Source organism: Calidris pugnax, unplaced genomic scaffold, assembly GCF_001431845.1.
Source record: "Calidris pugnax isolate Ruff unplaced genomic scaffold, ASM143184v1 scaffold70, whole genome shotgun sequence".
NCBI classification, from domain to species: Eukaryota; Metazoa; Chordata; class Aves; order Charadriiformes; family Scolopacidae; genus Calidris; species Calidris pugnax.
Window position 1 is genome coordinate 1,393,091 of NW_015090862.1, and position 18,904 is coordinate 1,411,994.

The 18,904-nt window shown below is 41.5% G+C and overlaps 2 protein-coding genes across 2 annotated transcripts; both read left to right on the forward strand.

Moving 5' to 3' along the window:
* Window positions 1-1,150: 1,150 nt before the first annotated feature.
* On the forward strand, window positions 1,151-5,367 carry LOC106889368 (neuronal acetylcholine receptor subunit beta-4-like). The gene is made up of 3 exons (XM_014944293.1): window positions 1,151-1,155; window positions 1,495-2,467; window positions 4,548-5,367. The coding sequence occupies exons 1-3, from the start codon at window positions 1,151-1,153 to the stop codon at window positions 4,686-4,688; spliced, it is 1,119 nt and encodes a 372-aa protein (XP_014799779.1). The 3' UTR covers window positions 4,689-5,367.
* A 4,802-nt stretch (window positions 5,368-10,169) lies between these two features.
* Window positions 10,170-18,693, forward strand: LOC106889341 (neuronal acetylcholine receptor subunit alpha-3-like). The gene is made up of 6 exons (XM_014944260.1): window positions 10,170-10,468; window positions 12,488-12,627; window positions 12,704-12,748; window positions 13,852-13,961; window positions 15,208-16,219; window positions 17,499-18,693. The coding sequence occupies exons 1-6, from the start codon at window positions 10,414-10,416 to the stop codon at window positions 17,625-17,627; spliced, it is 1,491 nt and encodes a 496-aa protein (XP_014799746.1). The 5' UTR covers window positions 10,170-10,413; the 3' UTR covers window positions 17,628-18,693.
* Window positions 18,694-18,904: the final 211 nt, after the last annotated feature.

The window sequence follows — 18,904 nt, forward strand, 5'->3', positions numbered from 1 at the left end:
GTTAAAAAAAAAATCAACCTTCGCACTGAAATAGCTTTATTTTCCAACATGTCTTGTCAACAAACAAGTGATTCATTAGACTTTTTATTAACTGTTAAGGAGTGCATTTCCACTCAAATAAAAGGGTGCTACTTAATTATAGTCAGCTGAACTTCATTCATTTACACTTGCACTGAGTTTGGTCTTATATTTTTGCAGATAACATACTGTCCTTAGGTTATGTGCATTTCTTTACATAGATGTTTATTAATCAAAAGGAGGGCATGTGGAATACATCTAATCCAGACTCTTCTTTGCAGTCTAACGAAGTGGCTAACCCAGTTTATAATAAAAGAAATAGATTGAGAAAGAAACAAACCTTTCAGTTTCCTCACCTGTCAAGAAAGACAATGACTAATAGTTGTTACACTTTCCTTTGGCAGCCTGGCTGAGTTTGAAAGGTGTCTGATAGCACACTTGAGAAGATGCAGTGCATATGCTCAGAAACACTACATTTCAATAATACTTACGAGCAACTGACCACTTCACATTTCTACCTCAGGATATGTCATAGATTAAACAGCCCTAAGTTGTTCGCCCAGAAACACTGGACAGAAGATACTGATAATGATCTCTTCCCTGAATTAAAGGGCCTGTCATAACATAGATACTCTCCTGGTGGAAGTTCGTCAGTTGGAGGAGACACAAAGACAAGATTATCTGTGGGCACTAAGAACTCTGTGCTTTTCTATTCATCATAGATTAAACAGCCCTAAGTTGTTTGCCCAGAAACACTGGACAGGAGAAGATACTGATAATGATCTCTTCCCTGAATTAAAGGGCCTGTCATAACATAGATACTCTCCTGGTGGAAGTTCGTCAGTTGAAGGAGACACAAAGACAAGATTATCTGTGGGCACTAAGAACTCTGTGCTTTTCTATTCTGTTCTGTAATAAGCAAACATTAACTGGAGTGACACAACAAATTATAAACCATATAATTACATTTCCTCTGCCTACCCTCTCCCTGCATTTCTAACACTGCTCATCTTATTTCCTCACCCAAGTCATTTAGGAGTGTTGCGGTGTGCTCTTAGCAGTGGCTGTGCTCCAGATCAAAGGCACCTCCATTTTCATGCTGGATGATCTCATTTTTACTCAGCCTTCAGAGATGTAGTAAGCCTTAATTACTTTAACAAACATTTACAAAATACTTGGAGCTCTTTGGATGAAATAGAGATGCATATTTGTTGTTTAATAATATTTATACAAAATATTTTTTGTAAGTATTGGGCCAAATATCAACTCTCTGATTGGAAGAAATGCATACATTAATCTCCTTACCAAGATATAGGTCCCTAGAGCATAGATTTCAAAATCAAAATGTTACTAAACTTCTACTCTAGAAATAACCAGGGTCCACAAGACCAAAAATGTCAGAACTCTTCTGTTTTGAACTATGTTTTTCCTCTTAATGTTTTATTATCTTCTTTTTCTTTCCTTTTGTTTCATTAGTGCGGATGGCACATACGAAGTTTCGCTATACACAAATGCAATTGTACAGAACAATGGCAGCATTCGCTGGTTGCCACCAGCCATTTACAAGAGTGCCTGCAAGATTGAAGTTAAGCATTTCCCATTTGATCAACAAAACTGCACATTAAAGTTCCGGTCCTGGACTTACGATCACACGGAAATTGATATGGTGCTTAAAACTTCCATGGCAAGCATGGACGACTTTACGCCAAGCGGAGAGTGGGACATTGTAGCACTCCCAGGAAGAAGGACTGTGAATCCTTTGGACCCCAAGTATGTTGATGTGACATATGACTTCATTATTAAAAGGAAACCTCTTTTTTATACCATCAATCTTATCATTCCCTGTGTGCTAATTACATCCTTAGCCATCTTGGTGTTCTACTTGCCTTCAGACTGTGGTGAAAAAATGACTTTATGCATATCTGTGTTGCTTGCCTTGACTGTGTTCTTGCTGCTGATCTCCAAAATTGTCCCTCCAACATCTCTAGATGTTCCACTGATTGGGAAGTATCTCATGTTTACAATGGTACTAGTGACCTTCTCAATAGTCACCAGTGTCTGTGTACTCAATGTCCACCACAGATCTCCCAGTACTCACACCATGCCCCCATGGGTAAAACTGGTTTTCCTTGAAAGACTCCCAGCTTACCTGTTCATGAAGCGTCCAGAAAATAATTCTCCACGGCAAAAGCTGTGCAACTGCAAAAAGACAAAAGCAGAGAATCCTTGTATGGACCCATCCGACTTCTACAAGAACTCTACCTACTTTTTGAATACAGCCTCGGCCAAAAAATATGATATGAAAATCACTGAGACTCTTGACAATGTCAGCAGTCATCGAGATTTTAGATTGAGAACAAGCACGAAATTTTCTCCTGAAGTCCAAGAAGCAATTGATGGAGTCAGTTTTATAGCAGAGCACATGAAAAGCGATGACAACGACCAGAGTGTAAGTGAAAATGAGAAATCATCCCCATCTTTTCAAACTTCATCTCCTGTCCTCTTCTGTAACACACTGCTCTCCAGAAAGGCCATCTGAACTCCCTAGCTATTCTGAAGTTTTAAGAGAGAGATTTTAGCTATAGCTTATAAGAGGAAACATTTTTTTCCATTAAAATAACAATGAATTGTGATTTGGTAAACGCTGATACTCTCTTGGACAGTAACATGGCTATTTCTACAAAGAGAATGTTGATTGCTCAGTAAGTCATGAAATACTCTTGAAAAAGCTGTGTTGTCACATTCAAGTAGTGGTTGGCAGTGGAAAAAAATAATATTCAGTTCCAGGTCAGAAAAAGAATATTTTTCCCCACTGTATTCAGTAAGACTGTGACTCAACCCATGGCCAGGCCATGTTAACCAGAAACAATCTTCCTGCAGCTCAAGCATTTATTTACCTAACTGGGCACAGAAGGAGGATTTAGTAAAATTGGTAAAATGCCTTCGCAAACACCCTCTCTGTGCTAAGGTATCTGTCCGTAGATGGCAAACACAATGGGTAGGATTGAAATCCTAATGCCAGCAAAGCTGACACTTCTTTCACTTGAGTTAAATCAGACTCATTATTGGCTATGACAAGTACTTTATCCGGGATGCATTTAAGCAGTGCTGGTGCTGCCCTATTCACTTATTCTACTCATGTGCTACTAGGTAGCACACTAAAGCTGATATAAATACACTGTGAATAATGCTTGGAAAAACTCAGAAGGTTCAGAGTTCTGTTTAGACAAGCACCCATGGTTAGGAAAAATCATCTTCATACCTATCAGTGTCCTCTCTCTGACCCAGATCCCAGTCAGACTCTGGGTTCTCTATTCCTGTTGTGCTCTTCCTCCCTCAGCCAAACAGATTAAATAAAGTCTGGTTCTGATCTTGCAGGAGTCCCTTGAGGAGCATGCCGCTGAGTAGTTCATGTTTTCTATTAACTGAAATTACTGTCAATATAAATAAAGAAGATCAGCTATTAACATTAGACATGAGCTTGGAAACATGGAAACTGACTGAACAGAAGCAGACCTCATAGAGCAGAAAAAAGTTTTCTAATAGCTCAGAAATTCTTGCAAGGAACATACTGCACACTGAAGGATCTACAAAGCTTCCACTTGATATTAAGAAAATTTTCAAGGGTATTTTATACATTAAAAATTAATTGAATGCTTTTCACGCAGGGTCCTCTGATATTACATATCACTGCTTTCTAGATTAACAATTTTAATCTCTCCTTTCTTCCTTCATTATCACGGTCTGATAACAACTGTTCATGTACATCTAGTATAGTCTGATTTCAGAAGCGCACAATTCCCATTAGCAGCAGTGGAAATTAAAAGTGTGCGCTGAAGGAAAAATATGTAGTGTTCTAATATAAGACATGAGATAACTGACAAGCATGGTAAAGTCATTGAGGTGAAGATGTCCCATGTGTAACTAGAATCAATGAGAGAGGAAAAAACAATCATTCCTGAGATGCAAATGAAGACTGATACATTCCCCCTTTACAATAACAGTCACTTCAGTTGGAGAACAGAATCTAAGGCTGGTCTCATGACTTTCACAGACAACATATGCAAGACAAAAAAGGATTTTAATAAAGGCAACAGTATTAATATGCATTAAACCCCTTGATTAAGATGGCTGCTGATAAGAAAAGAACTCTGAAGCTAACCTTGTTTAATGGCAGTAAACACCATCTATTTTTGTCCGCTGAGATTAATAGCATCTGCAAACTAAAATTAAAGAAAAAAAATCCTTAATTGGATTATACTGTAGGTCCTTCCAGACCAGCTTCCTCCAGGCGGCCACACTCAGTACCTGATGCATCAAAGACAGCTACGAAATATTTACGGTCTTTTTTTCCACCACCCAGACTGGCTGTAGGAGAAAAATCCCTTCCCAAACCTAAACTCAGTTTGTTCCTTGAACCTTGAGATTTGTTTCCTTTTATTTTCATTAAAAAACCCTCATCGTTAGCAAGAGGAAGAGCAAAAGAATGTTACAAATTGCTAATATCTTTAATTGGCTTTTTCTTCCAGGTCATTGAAGATTGGAAGTATGTTGCCATGGTAGTGGACAGGCTGTTTCTCTGGATATTCGTCCTTGTTTGTGTCCTGGGGACTGTTGGATTATTTCTGCAGCCACTTTTTCAAAACCACAATGTTGCCATGAACCCTTAGTTGTCATTTAAAATTGTCAACACGTACATAGATGTTGGGTCTCGTTCTGCTCTCAGTTCCCCTCTCTTAAATCCACAGAGATGCCAATTGAGTTGGTCTTACATCAGATTTGGAGTAGGGAAATGGAAAGTAGAACTTGACTTATTGAGATAGCGAAAAAAAAAACAAACAGAAAACTGTTGTTTTTACCAATGAGTTCAGTACTTCTGGTGATATCTTGGCCCTTCTTTCAATTATTTTAAGTCTGAGAAAGGCATTACATTACAGAGAAAGGTGTTTACTCTACAATGCGCCATCCTGGCTCACAAGGATTTTTATTTAAAAAGTATTTTACATACATTGCTTCAGGAAGGACACTTTCTTTCCTTAGAATACTGCAATTTCCCTATTACAAAGAAGTTATTGCTAAGATATTTATTTCCTTCAACCACATCAAACTACTTGTGTCTGATTTATAAAGAGCTTTACAGGTGGAATCACTGTTTAGCTGTCTGAGTATGATATTTAAAACTGAACTGAGAAATGGAGACATACTTCTGAGGGAACCACCAGTAGGTTTCTCACCTTGCCATCTCTGATAGCTGATTGCTCAACAGAGGCCAAATTAATATATTATAAACAAACATTTATATACTCTGTTCAATGGTGAAATATAAATAAAATGCAAAGTTTTCCTTTATATAGATTTAGTCCTGAAACGTTCCTGCAACTTTCACAGCTCATGCAACTGGGGTTCACATACAGTCTCATGAATCTAAGAGCCCAGGAAAGCATTTCAAGAAGACAACTGTGAAACGCAGCAAGAATAAAGGGAAGACACCTGAGAACAGACCTGCATATTTTGCTAGGGAGATTTTAATGCAGATTTAATTATAATCCTCAACAAATTAGCTATGAAAGCATGTAATGCATGTACAGTCTTAAAGTCTATGGCAAAGGACAGATGAAAGCCCTACACACCAGTCACAGGACAATCCCACCACACTTTGTTCCAGGTAACTTGTAATCTGTAAAAAGAGAAGTGAGCTCCTGGTATTTTTCAAGCTAAATCAATCTCAGCTTTTCTTTGGGGTGTTGTCAGGATACATGACAAATTTACCACCACTGACAGGCATAACTAATGACTGGTGACCAAACTGTTAAAATCCACTACTATTTGTGAAGAAGACCTTAGGCTCACCTGTCCTAGGGAAGGATTAGCTGACACCTAAACCTGTGTTCTTCAACAAGCCACAGATGAAGTCACCTGCAGTTCTATTTGCCCTCATCAGAGCTAAACTACATCCCCACCTAGATCATAATTTCCAGGCAGCTACAGCTAACTGCAGAGATTTAGACATGCCACAACAGCTACACCAGCACCTTTCACACCATTCAGAGCAGCTCTGGGACCTTTGCCAATTCCTGTGTTCACTCCCTCCCTGTCCATGTCCTGAACTCCCCAGCACTGCTGCCACACACCCCCCTACCACATATCCCCACCCCTGAGGACTGGAAGGGTTCCCCCAGGGGCCTGGTGTGCAACAGCCTAGGAAAGACACAATGAAAAAGTATGAAAAGTGAGGTGGGTGAGGCTATATCATCATCACCAGCATCTCCCTTAGGTCGTGCACTAGAAGAAGGAATGGTTGTAACACCATCATCCTCCCTTCCATTCCCCTTCCTCTACGTGCTGTAACTGTGTCCATTGCTGAAGTCAAGGCAGGAAGGTGCAGGATGACTGTTGGACAGCCCTACTAAAGCAGGTGTGCCCTGTAACCATAGAAGCTGCCACATCCTCCTCTTCCAGTGGGTAGCAACGATCTAGTCATCTCCCCAAACATTTATCACTCTGGACGTTTCCCATGGTGACTGGTGAGTGGTGTAAAGTTTAAATGGGTCAAACCTGCTTTCCCCGCCTCAATTGTTTTCTGCTTCTCAAACCCAGAGAGCAGAGCTATTTCTCTGCAGGCAACTGAAACAACAGCTGTGACAGAAGAGGGGGCGCAGACCGCCCCACGGGAGCGAAGGAGTGTACCTTCACCCATGCAGGGAGATGCTCATCTCTGTTAGGTTATGTGCCAGGAGCTGACATGGCACACAACATGACAAGCTCACATGCACACACTGCCCCAGCTGCTAAGCAGCTTTTTCTGCTTAGAGACAAGCCAGTGGGAAGCCAGAGCAGCTGTCAGCACCGTGCAGACAGGTGAAGCCCCCGATAAATCCCATAATAACCCTGAACAGTGAACCTGAATGAGAGAGCACAGACCTCAGCACAGACTTAAACACTCTTGTGAGCTACTACACGCTCCTGCAGGGCAGAAGGGAGAGGGACTCACCCAGCCAAGCAATCAAGGATGCAGCAAGTCAGCTGCACACCTTGTAGTCCACCAGCTGACACTGGACCTGTGCAGAGCAGAGACCCCTCTTTCTGCTCCTTTAATCCAGTACCAACAGCATTTTTGGCTTTGTCCTGCCCTCACCTTCCTACCAATCATTACTCCTCTCCCTGGTCCCTTCTTCTTCTTATCCTTTTGCTCACTGCCTGAATGCAACTGAAACGAGGCTTCCAGTACTCCCATCTCACAGCTGGCCTTATCTTTATGAGCAGTAATGACTGATAACGCTGGGCTCCCTCTCTCTCAGCCTTCAGCTGAATTATCCCCGGCACAGGCAAAAGTTTTAGAAAGGATCTGGCAGCTCAGCTAGCAGCTAACACAGGGCACAGGCAGACAGAGGCCTCAGACTTGACAAACCCAGAAAAAGCTTTCAAAAGGCACATCCCTGGCCCCAGGGGTTTCCCTGCAGAACTAGAGCTCCTCATCCAAGAAACAGTGGGCTCTGGTGCTTTCCATACACTGTGGCCACCTTTTTATTTTTTTAATCATGAGTGAAGCAATATATCCTCCCTAGTTACGTTCTTGAAAACCACCACTGTATTTTTTTAGTTTCCAGAAATAACTCCATCCATAGTGAATTTCAGAACGGAAAATTTTACCCGAAGTCCTAAAATTTTGAAAAATCTGATCTCCTAAAACAGTAGTTTCAAAATGGGAAATGTTATTTTTGCCTAACCCTCAGCAGCTTTACTTACATAATACATAGAACTGTTCCCAGTTTAACTTGTCAAAGAATTTTAGGGTTTTTCTGCTTTGATTTTTTTTTGAAAAATTTCAAAAGTAAAAGATTTTAGAGAAAATTTAAACTATTACATTAAAAATGACAAAAAATGACATTAAAAATGTCACCTTGCAGGCTAACATGAATATGATAAGCCACTAGTTGATCAAAACCAACCACTTCAACATTTCTACTTTTCGTGTTTTTTTACAGCAATGCTTTTCATTAAAAAAAAAGAAGAAAAGTGGTCATTCAAAACATATTTTTCACTCACACTGATTTTCAGTGGCAGTGTGTAACTGGCCTTTGCTTCCCTGCTAGTGAGGAAAAGCCTCCGTTGGCTCCCTCCCCATTCTCTACCATTACAAAACTCTTTCACCCCAACCAATCCTGTCTTTCATCAGAAGACACAGAAGTGCAACCACCACCACACACATGCATGTACCATCTGCCTCCAGGTCAGTTTATTTGGGACTGTTTCTGCTCCCTTGCAGCCACAGCAAACTAGAAAGACCAGCAGTGCTTGTTTTTTATAGAAGGAACATCAGTACCCCAGACAAAGGTGGGAAATATTCTTTTCCCTCATCACCTGAGTTAAGATTTGATCTTAACAAATCTTAACAAAGCAAAACACCACTAAAATTGGCACGTTCATTAAAAAGCAAAGGCTACGTAGTTTGTTACTGCAGATGGCCTTGGGTAGATAGCTTCTCCCTACCCACACAAATTCTTCTTCTATGTAGTTCTGCAATGCAGTCGTGGTGATGTGTTCTTACCACATCACTCTCCATAGCCATAAAAAAATCCTGAGCTGATTTCACCAGGAGCTCCAGCATGTGATGTTAGAAACAAAGTATCTGTGCATACAAACACCACTGAAAATTCCAGTAACTAGGCAAATTAAAGCTGAAATACCTGTATCTCTTGATGCAATGGCTCTTTGCTGCCTCTGCAGATCGGATGTTTCCAAATTATTCAGGCTTAAGCACTGACTTTTGGGGAACACGAGTTATGATCTGATCTTTGAAGCTTTAGCTCATTTCTAGTTGGGACCAAAAAGAAACAAACAAAAATCTCAGTTGCAATGCTGCTTATACATGGAAACCAAGGCAAAAAGGGAAAACATCTAGTCTTAATGCGAGGCAAAAAAACGTAGCCACAAAGGGTTAAGCTCTTCCAGAGAATTCGACCAAGCAATTGAATTCTCTGGAAAAAAAAAAAAAAATCAAATGGAGAGTAAAGCCTATTTCCTCCAAGTTAATAGAATTACAGAAATTATCATAAGAGCTTGTGTCTGGGGATGGAGTGAATGATGCTCCGAGACACAGGGCAAACAGGATAAACAAGCTCTGTGCCAAGAGCAGCTGAGCTGAACCCGGTCTGATGCTCTTTCTCCCAGTGCTACCTCTTAACATGGTGCCAAATGGGGTCAGTTTATCCTTCCCTAATGGCAGGGAGCAAAGTACCTATTGAGTGCAGCCTCCTGTCCCACAGAGCTTCCCTCTCATCATTTCCAAAAACAAGGGTGGAATCCCAGTTTTCTCTCCCCCTCTCCTCCCTCGGCACAGACTGCCCAGATGTGTGCAACAACCACTGCGTGCATGAGCCTTGCATCACCTGGTCGTTCAAGGAGGATCAAGAAGTGACACAGAAGTGACACAGAAGTTAACAAGGAAGCTGATGGGGCACCTGGGGAATAAGCCACTTTGCAAAGCATGATTTTATGATTGAACTTCAAACACAACTCCCCAGTCTCCCCCATCTCCTTTCCCCTGAATAATAAGGTTTTGTGAAATTAACCTGGAATCCTGTGCTCTTTATTCCCCTTCCCAAATGTCACCTTTCTAACGTCCATCAAAGCAGGAACAGTCGAAAGAGTTATTCTCAAGAGCTGTGGTCAAGTTTGGTCTCCAGCTCAAACCCCTGACTCTTGCCGGATCCCAGCTGCTACATATACAACTCTGGGCTTAGATCCTGGCAACAGTTGTACGTCCCTCTAATTACTCCTGGGAACAGCACATCCTTTTTATACACTCAAGCACCTAGCACACGCGCTCGCAAGATGAGACACAGGCAGGAAAAAAACCTCAACATTTACAGCATAATTGGAAATTCATGTCCCATGATCTCAGTTCACTGCTAAATCAAGCGTCCCTAATGTCAATATCCATTTCAGCACAATTCAATTATAAGACTTTTATTAATTAAACTTCTCCTAGAAGCTTGGCATGGGCTTCTGATAGAGACAGATCCTGTATAGCAGCTGACTGGAAAAACCTTTAGCATTGTCAGATTACCAGGCACATTTATGCACCAGTTTAAGGACTCTTGTCTCTTATCCTTGCCAGAAGACTGCTCTTTGCCTACAATAACATCTGTTTTGCCTGCAATGTATTTGCTGTTTCGTGTGCTCTGACAGCCTGGGTAGCTAGAAAGGGGGCAGCACAGCAAACCTAATGGGAGCTCACTGCGCAGAACTGCGTTCAGGGTCCTGCCGTCTGCTGCTTCCAGGCATTTCACGCATCGGAGGAGCAGAGCTCTCTCTGCTTCCCATGCTCATACAATCCTGGCAGCCAAGCTCATCTTCAACAGCCTCTGTCGACAGGCAGTAATTCATCACACCATGGAGAGCACGCACGCTCTCCTTCTAACTGCTGCTGTTTGCTTTCTCTGTCAAGGTGAGTGATCCTTAATTTGTTTATTCTTTATTGGTCAAGGGGTGGGAGGGTGGTTTGAAAAGGTGAACAGGAGATGGCTTTGGTGGAAATTATTTTTGAGAAGTGCTGAAGCTCACTCCAAACTAATGGATAAACACACAGAATCCCAGTACGGCTCTTTCGGTTGCACAGTTTGTTGTTGGGGGTGGGTTTTTTTTATTTTCCTCATGTAAAGTAGTTAAGCAGTCCTGATTCAAGATGCCAAACAGGACACACAAAGCCATTTTAACATTAAGAAGAGAAAGCACCTTACGTGTAAAGGTGTAGGTTTACACATTGTAGAGAAGACCACAAGAAAGTGACAATATTAAACAGCTTTGAGTATGTGCTGCAAACAGTGCACCTTCTCTCTGCAGATATGGGAAGCACCAAACATTGAAATAAAAAAAACCCCAAAATTAATGTACTTCTCTAGATACGGCACATGCGAGATTTAATTAGAGTGCTGGTGATATGAAAAAGGCTGCGAATTTGGGATTGACCATAATAGAGTCGTTAAGATCTACATTTAAAATTATTTCCCTACAAGATCAGTGAAATTCAGTGAAAAGATCTGAGAGGATTTATTCCAGGAAATCTTGATCTGAGAGATATGAGACATCAATAAATAATAAGGGCAAGGCTAGCAGTAAAAAAGTGTGAGAGAAATGGGTTCATTTTTTAGTTAGCAAGTTGGCTTGAATGATTTCACTAATCTGAAAATAAAATTGCCCCTCAAATGAACAGGAGAAAGGGAAGAGAGAAAAATAAGAAAGAGGTTTTAGCTGAAAACAGTTTCACATGAGGGGGACCCTCTTGTCCAAGGGAGAGGGGAAGCTCTTAGAAAGATCGTAAAGTAACACCTGCTTTGTGAAACACAGATCAGTCACCTGCAGATACTTCTGCCTCACATCTCCTTCTCTACTGTCTGGCAAAAACTAAACGTCCTTGCAAATCCCTGTAGATGCATATTTGTGTTTCAAAGGAACTGCAGAGTATGGTCAACAGGCTTCAGTTCTATGCCTTTGCAGAATTCACATAGTGTCATCCATAAATAATAAAACAGGCCTAATTTTGTTTTTCATTTGGAGTGCTTGAGGATGTGCTGTCCAGAAGACAGTTTAAGAGAGAGTCCCTAAAAATATAAGGCCATTGGCTTTTAAATAGTGTCCGGCTGTCAGGATGGCTATTGCCTAGCTACTTAGCTCCAAGAGGAAAAACGCAGTGTGAAATACAGGCTCTCACACCTCACCCCAAAACAGCTGAGAGACCTTGTTGCTTAAGAATTTCAGTTTGCAACTTTTCTCTTGGCCACAAGGCGCCATGAACAGCAGTTATCAGTGGCAAAATGGACAACAGGAATAGATCCTAAATACAAATTACTTAGAATAATAAATGGATAATTAGCACAATATTTTGAATGTGCTGGAAAGTCTTTGAATATAATGGTTAATCAATTTTTAATCCCATTTTTTTATATTTTAACAAGCAGGCTGTTATCATTGCTATAATCATACAATCATGACTCAGGCTAGAAAGCAGAGTTCTCATTTCCTGGGAATCTTCCTTCTGCAAAATGCCCTGGCAGCTTACCAGTGGCCTAGTCTGTTGGGTTACACTTTTCCCTTCCTCTGCTCCACAACCCTGCAGCTTTGGCAGGTCAAGGGGACTAGACCTTTGAGGGCAAAGTGCTTTTGCACCTCCAGTTCTTCAGTAGCTCCCTGAAACTAATTTTTGAACCCACTTACAGAGATGTATGCGAGACAAACTGTCATAGTGTTACCTCTCATTGCTCTTCTTCTCCCAGCCTAAGCCAATGCCAATCATGACACACTACTACCCACTTGGGCAAGGCTTGGCCTCTCCCCACACATGTCAGGGATGCTGAGCAGCTAATTACACAGCCAGACAGGTACCAATAGGAGCACTGAACCCTGCTCTGGCACCCAGATGGGGTGCTGCCACCTCAGAGGCCGCTCACCCCGCTGTGCCCTCCTGCAGGCTGTGGCGGCTCCGAGGCCGAGCATCGGCTCTACGCGGCCCTCTTCAAGAGCTACAACCAGTTCGTCCGCCCCGTCAAGAACGTCTCGGACCCCGTCATCATCCAGTTCGAGGTGTCCATGTCCCAGCTGGTGAAGGTGGTGAGTACCCACCCTGACGGGGTGCCCGAGGCAATGGGAGGACCCGAGCTGCTCCAAACACCCCTCTCTTTTCCAGGATGAAGTCAACCAGATAATGGAAACGAACTTGTGGCTGAAGCACGTAAGTAGAGCTTGCTGACAACGCACACCGACCCACCTCCTTCCCAGCGCGGGAAGAGCCGTCCGCGGGCTCCCGGGAGCACCGGGCTCTCCAGGCCGCCCTCCCTGGGGCAGGGCACGGCACAGGCCCTGGGGCTCCATCGACGGCCGCCCCCCTCAGGGCCGCTCTGCCCGGCGCGCTGCTGCCCCCTAGCGGCGGCGGGACGCCTGAGCGGCCGGGCCCCGATCCCCGCCCTGGGGCAGCTCCCGCCCCGGGCAGCGGGAGGCCAGAGACACCGCCATCACCGGCCCTTCTGCCTCACCCCTGCGGGTGCCGCAGCGTTTAAATACGGGCCTGACTCGGGGCGTTAAACTCGGGTTGTGGGCCGCCAGCTGCAGCCCCAACCCTCCCAGGCGGCGTATAGCCCCTACATGCTGTGCTGCTGCTCAGAAGCCTCCCGAAGGGGCTGCCCTGGCAGCCACTGGCGCACAGAGGACGCAGCTCGGACCAGAGGCTCTGCACAGCATCCCTTTGCACTGTCACCTCTCGGAAACTGAGAGCAAACCAAAAATGTTGGCTTCACTTAAAAGGGGCTTTAGGCGTTAAAAATGCAATTACTCCCTGTTGTAGTCAGCTTAATAACCAACTTAATCCCTGGTTTCAGCTTAATATTCAACTTGGTTAAACTGGGGTTTAACGAGCCCTAGTGACCAATGCTGTGACACCCTGCAGCTCTCTCTAACCCAACATCACACCCAGCACCAGAGCCTCCCCTCCATTTGTTTTCACCATCTCACAGACATCTGTCTTTTTGAGACCTAAATTAGCTGATTAAATCCTAACATGCTCTGGCAAGAGAGTGTCATTCCCTCTTTCACCTCATTGCAGCTACTGAGTAGACATTCTTGGGACATGGAGTCACACACATCTAAGCCATATCCAGACCAACAATCTCCACGTGAATAAACACCAGACATACATGTTTGTAAGGAAACATCTAATCATTGATAGTACCCAAAATAAAACAACCCTCAAAGTGATACGATAGCATTTGGTTTGAGCCTAGTCCACTGAATTTCGATTTCCTCACAAACCTAACACAGACTCATTTCTTCCACGATCAGATCTGGAACGATTACAAGCTTCGGTGGAATCCAGCGGACTATGGAGGTGCCGAATTCATCCGAGTGCCATCTGGCCAGATCTGGAAGCCAGATATTGTTTTATATAACAAGTAAGACTCTTGCGTATTTATCTTCTTAACTCAGGAAGAAAGAAGCTGATGTTACTAGTTTAAAAACAACAATCAGCAGCAGGTTCACTGCATTAACTGAAAAAAGCCTGCTTTTCAGCACACCCTTGTCCCACACCTCCCTATTGCTGTACTCTCCTCCATGCCATCTACATCAGCATCACTGGGCAGGAGCCAGCTCCCAACCTGGAGCTGAGAGTGAGCAGTTCCAAGTGAACTTTGCTCCTCCCCTGCACAAGCCCCCGCTTTTACTATTATTTTTACCACTGTCTACACAGAAAGTGGCAAGAAATTCCCTTAGACTGAAGAGTTCTTGTCTGAGTCAGACCTTTAACTGAAAAACCCTGCAAATTCTAGCTTTTTAGCAGTTAAATTGTGTCAGTTTGACACATTTTGACACAAAATATGTCAATTTGACACATTTTACAATAATAATGTTGACATATAAAAGCCACAGGTGAAGTTTACTTTGGTTGTCAGTTTCTGAGACTGTGAGAAGCCAAACCATGACTAAAGGTATCCCTCTGCTCTGCAGGGAAGTAGCTCCAGTGGAATGGAGTTAGAAACCCCGAACTTAGGAGTAACCAAAGCTTAGGTCTATGGAACAACAGCAATGATGCACCTTTTCTAACTGTGGCCTTAAAATTTTAAATTACCTTTTTAGTTTTTTCATATAAACAACTGAAATTGTCACATGGATCTTATCTATCTGTTATACTTAACAAAAACCTCACCAAAGACACTTCCTATGCAGACGCACCCCAGCCCTAATCCCTCTTTCCATAGCCACTACCTGCACTGTTCAGACGAGGTGGAAACACCAGTACTGCAGGTATCCTCTTATCAGCCCCTGGGTTCTGAGGTGCTTCATCTAGAACAGAATAAAACAGTTCAGTTGGAAGGGACCTACAACCATCATCGAGTGGGACTGCCATTTGCAATCTCCTGTTTGCTGTTTTGAATTTGATTGCACTGAGCCATGTTATTATAAGGCAGAATATTTTTCATATCCTCCATAAAAAAATTTATACAGCTGTTTATTTCAGTTTAACTGTGCAAATTTATGACAGATGCTGACTCAGTCCTGCACATGCAATTCAGCTTCATGTCAACAAGTAATTGTTGACTTTCCCCAAACAGATTAAAGAGTTAATGTATATGATCTAAATGTATGAAACTACCTGGAGTTGTTGCATTCTAATTTTTGTTATTTTTATTTGCTTTACAGTGCAGTTGGGGATTTCCAGGTTGATGACAGGACAAAGGCCCTATTAAAATATACGGGTGATGTGACCTGGATACCGCCGGCTATCTTTAAAAGCTCATGTAAAATAGACGTAACCTACTTTCCATTTGACTATCAGAACTGCACCATGAAGTTTGGTTCCTGGTCTTATGATAAAGCCAAAATTGACTTAGTTTTAATTGGCTCTACAATGAACCTGAAAGATTACTGGGAGAGTGGAGAATGGGTTATTATTAAAGCTCCTGGGTACAAACATGACATCAAATACAACTGCTGTGAAGAGATATATCCAGACATCACATATTCTCTTTACATCAGGCGTTTACCTTTATTTTACACTATCAATATGATTATTCCATGTCTGCTGATTTCTTTTCTGACTGTAATAGTTTTCTATTTGCCTTCGGACTGTGGTGAGAAGGTGACGCTCTGCATATCAGTCCTTCTATCTTTAACAGTGTTCCTCCTTGTTATCACAGAAACCATACCTTCTACTTCCCTGGTAATTCCCCTTATTGGGGAATACCTCCTTTTCACCATGATATTTGTAACTCTATCTATTGTCATTACGGTGTTTGTACTTAACGTGCACTACAGAACACCCAAGACACACACAATGCCTGTGTGGGTGAGAACCATTTTCTTGAACTTACTTCCCAGGATCATGTTTATGACAAGGCCTGCCAGCAACGAGGAGAATAACCAGAAGCCAAAACCCTTCTTCACTTCTGAGTTTTCAAACTTAAATTGCTTCAACAGTTCGGAAACCAAATGCTGCAAAGATGGCTTTGTATGTCAAGATGTGGCGTGCAGCTGTTGTCAGTATCAGCGAATGAAGTTCTCGGATTTCAGTGGCAACCTTACAAGAAGTTCAAGCTCTGAGTCTGTAGATCCTCTGTTTTCATTTTCAGTTCTGTCACCAGAAATGAGAGATGCTATCGAAAGTGTTAAATACATTGCAGAAAATATGAAAATGCAGAATGAAGCAAAAGAGGTAAGAACATATTTTACTATTACACAAACTGCAGGTAGCATTGTGCCATTAGTGTATTTTGTAAGAAAAAATGATCTCAAAAAAACCCCACACCCCTCAGAAAAAGAAAAAAAGGACAACACAACACAGACCATTATTTTATACTAGTAAATTACCCAAGCTGTTTTACAGACATGTGCAATTTTGAATGTAGGTAATTTTGGGGAGCAGCTTTGTTGCACAATATTGTCTTTATTGACAACACATATGCTGAGTGAAGCAAGTTAAGGCAACCAGTGCCAAGGAAACATACCTGAGTAGCCGTCCTATGAGATTCAGAGTGAGGATACTCCAAGTTATAACCTTAATAGTGGAATTTGCCGACTCTAAGCTTTTAGAGTCTCCCTCTCACAGTTTACTGTCAATAACAGAGTGTAACAATGAACATCCTTCACAGTGATGAGATTGCTTATTCTTCTGCTGCTGCTGAGTAAAGTGCTGTAGCTAAATGAGACAACTGCTGCAAGATGGGGTCCATCACCTTTCATAAAACTGCATCTTGATGTAATAAAAAAAAAAGTAATTAACATTTTCTTCTTATCATGTTCCTCAAACATAGTAAGAGCAGTAGCCACACCACCACAATGATCACTGAATTTAAATCCTCTGAGGATGGCACTTAAAGCTCTGTTTCACCATAACCAAAATAACTTCATTTTAACTTTATTTAGAATTACTTGGTATAGAAAATCTGGAGTTGTTTTGGGTTTAAGTCTGCCTAAACAAACAAGCTGTAAGCTAAAAAGCGCAAAATTTCAAAACCAACAAATGCATTATTCATTTATATGCATGACAACAATCAAATTTGAGTACTATGTAAGAAGCATACCAAAAAATTATATACCAATTAACCTTCGTTGTTTTACATACTGCCTAAAGACCAGTAGGAGCAGTCTGTTTCAGTAAAGTTTTCTGGACAAAGCTGATCACTTAAGAATGTAAGGCTTTTCACTTTCATTTTTAGCACACAGAAGAGAAGTCATATCTCATGAAGTCCAGTGTCTAGGTGAATGACTTTTTGTATTTGAAGAAGTAGCTTTTGGCTTTGCCACAAATAGCATATTCAAATAAAGCTTCTTCAAGACGAATTAATGTGTTAATGAAAACAGAGATATGCAAGTTGTGCATATATGAAAGACATATGGAAAAAAACTGTGCTTCCCGTATAAAATAGTACTAATTGCTACTGCAAGTTACTCATCTAATAAACATGCCTACTTGCTATTCATTTATTTTTCAGATTCAGGATGACTGGAAATACGTTGCCATGGTAATCGATCGTATTTTTCTATGGGTTTTCATCCTGGTATGTATTCTAGGAACAGCAGGATTGTTTCTACAACCTTTGATGGCTGGAGATGAAATGTAAAGATTAAATAGTAAGCTGTGAAATCAAATAAAACTTTTGCCAACCAACTCTGCACCCCCACCCCAGCACCTGCTCTCTCTTGTGTGTAGTAGAATAAGAATCCCTCTCGGCCTCAAGTGTGCTTGACCAAGGCTTTGTTAAAAATGTGAAAACGTGAAAAAAAAATAGTATTTTGAACCTTTATGACAGCTAATCTCAAAGTAATATGAGCTATGCTTGACAGCTACTTTTTACAATGACTGGAAAAGATGTAGGTAGTAATTAAACTTTGTAGGAATGGTTTAAGAAGGGGTTGATAAAGGAACTGAAGATTACATGAATATTTGGAAAGACATCACAGGTTGAATACTTTGGGCTACTAGATTTGTTTCCACGAGTCTGGTGCAAAGTCTCTTCAGATCATAACAGAATGTTCTGGGAATAAGTTCATTCTGAGCTCAATGAATGCCCTCATGAGGATGAAATATTTAGGAAGCACACATACCAAATTGCTAGAATTGCAATGCAGACATTGCCACCTGGTGTATAAACTGACTCAAACAGTGGGAGGAAAGGACCATGGGCGGGTTTCTTACAAAGAGAAAACAAATAGGTAAATAATAGATGATGATAAAGCAACATAATGTAAACTCTGTGCATCCCAATATCCCAATGTATGAGAAGACTGTCAGAGAAAACAAGCTATTCAAACCTAATAATGTTTAAAACTGTGTACAAGTAAGACACACACTAAGATGCAGTCTGCAGGTTATGCAAAGGATCAAAATACTTTGGTAGGATAATGTGGGTACAGAAGCATCCTGTTACAGTGAATTGTTTTATGGCAGGAGAAGGCACGCAGTGTCAAGTACGCTAAAACTGCTTCTTAGGCATACTTTATTTTTTTTTAATCAGTAACTGCAGATAATTTAAGAGCATGAATAAAGAATGCAACAAAATACTGTAATGAGAAAGCATTTTGTAAAAATATAAACTGTTCTCTCTGTACCAAACTTTTTGGAAATACAGTGTATCAAGTGATGTAACATGTAAGAAAATAAAGAGAATCAAGCTGTTCAAAATTGTGCGCTTTTTTTCCATTTATTTTGACCGAGTGACAAAAACCTATATGAAGTAGCATAAGCTACAGCTCAACACATTCAGAAACAAGTTACATAAGAAAGGTCCACGCTTCTGCGCCTATTAAAATTATTTTGTTTCAGACACAGCTGACGATAAGCTGAAGACCCCAAGGATTCTAGCATCAGCTATCTTATCTGTGTTTATCATGATCAGAT

Bases quoted from the DNA above. Each gene is read 5' to 3' on its own strand.
- LOC106889341 (XM_014944260.1), top strand. From the start codon at position 10,414: ATGGAGAGCACGCACGCTCTCCTTCTAACTGCTGCTGTTTGCTTTCTC. The intron at 10,469-12,487 runs GTGAGTGATCCT...GCCCTCCTGCAG, and splicing joins TGTTTGCTTTCTCTGTCAAG to GCTGTGGCGGCTCCGAGGCC. The intron at 16,220-17,498 runs GTAAGAACATAT...TTTATTTTTCAG, and splicing joins TGCAGAATGAAGCAAAAGAG to ATTCAGGATGACTGGAAATA.
- LOC106889368 (XM_014944293.1), top strand. The intron at 2,468-4,547 runs GTAAGTGAAAAT...TTTTTCTTCCAG, and splicing joins GCGATGACAACGACCAGAGT to GTCATTGAAGATTGGAAGTA.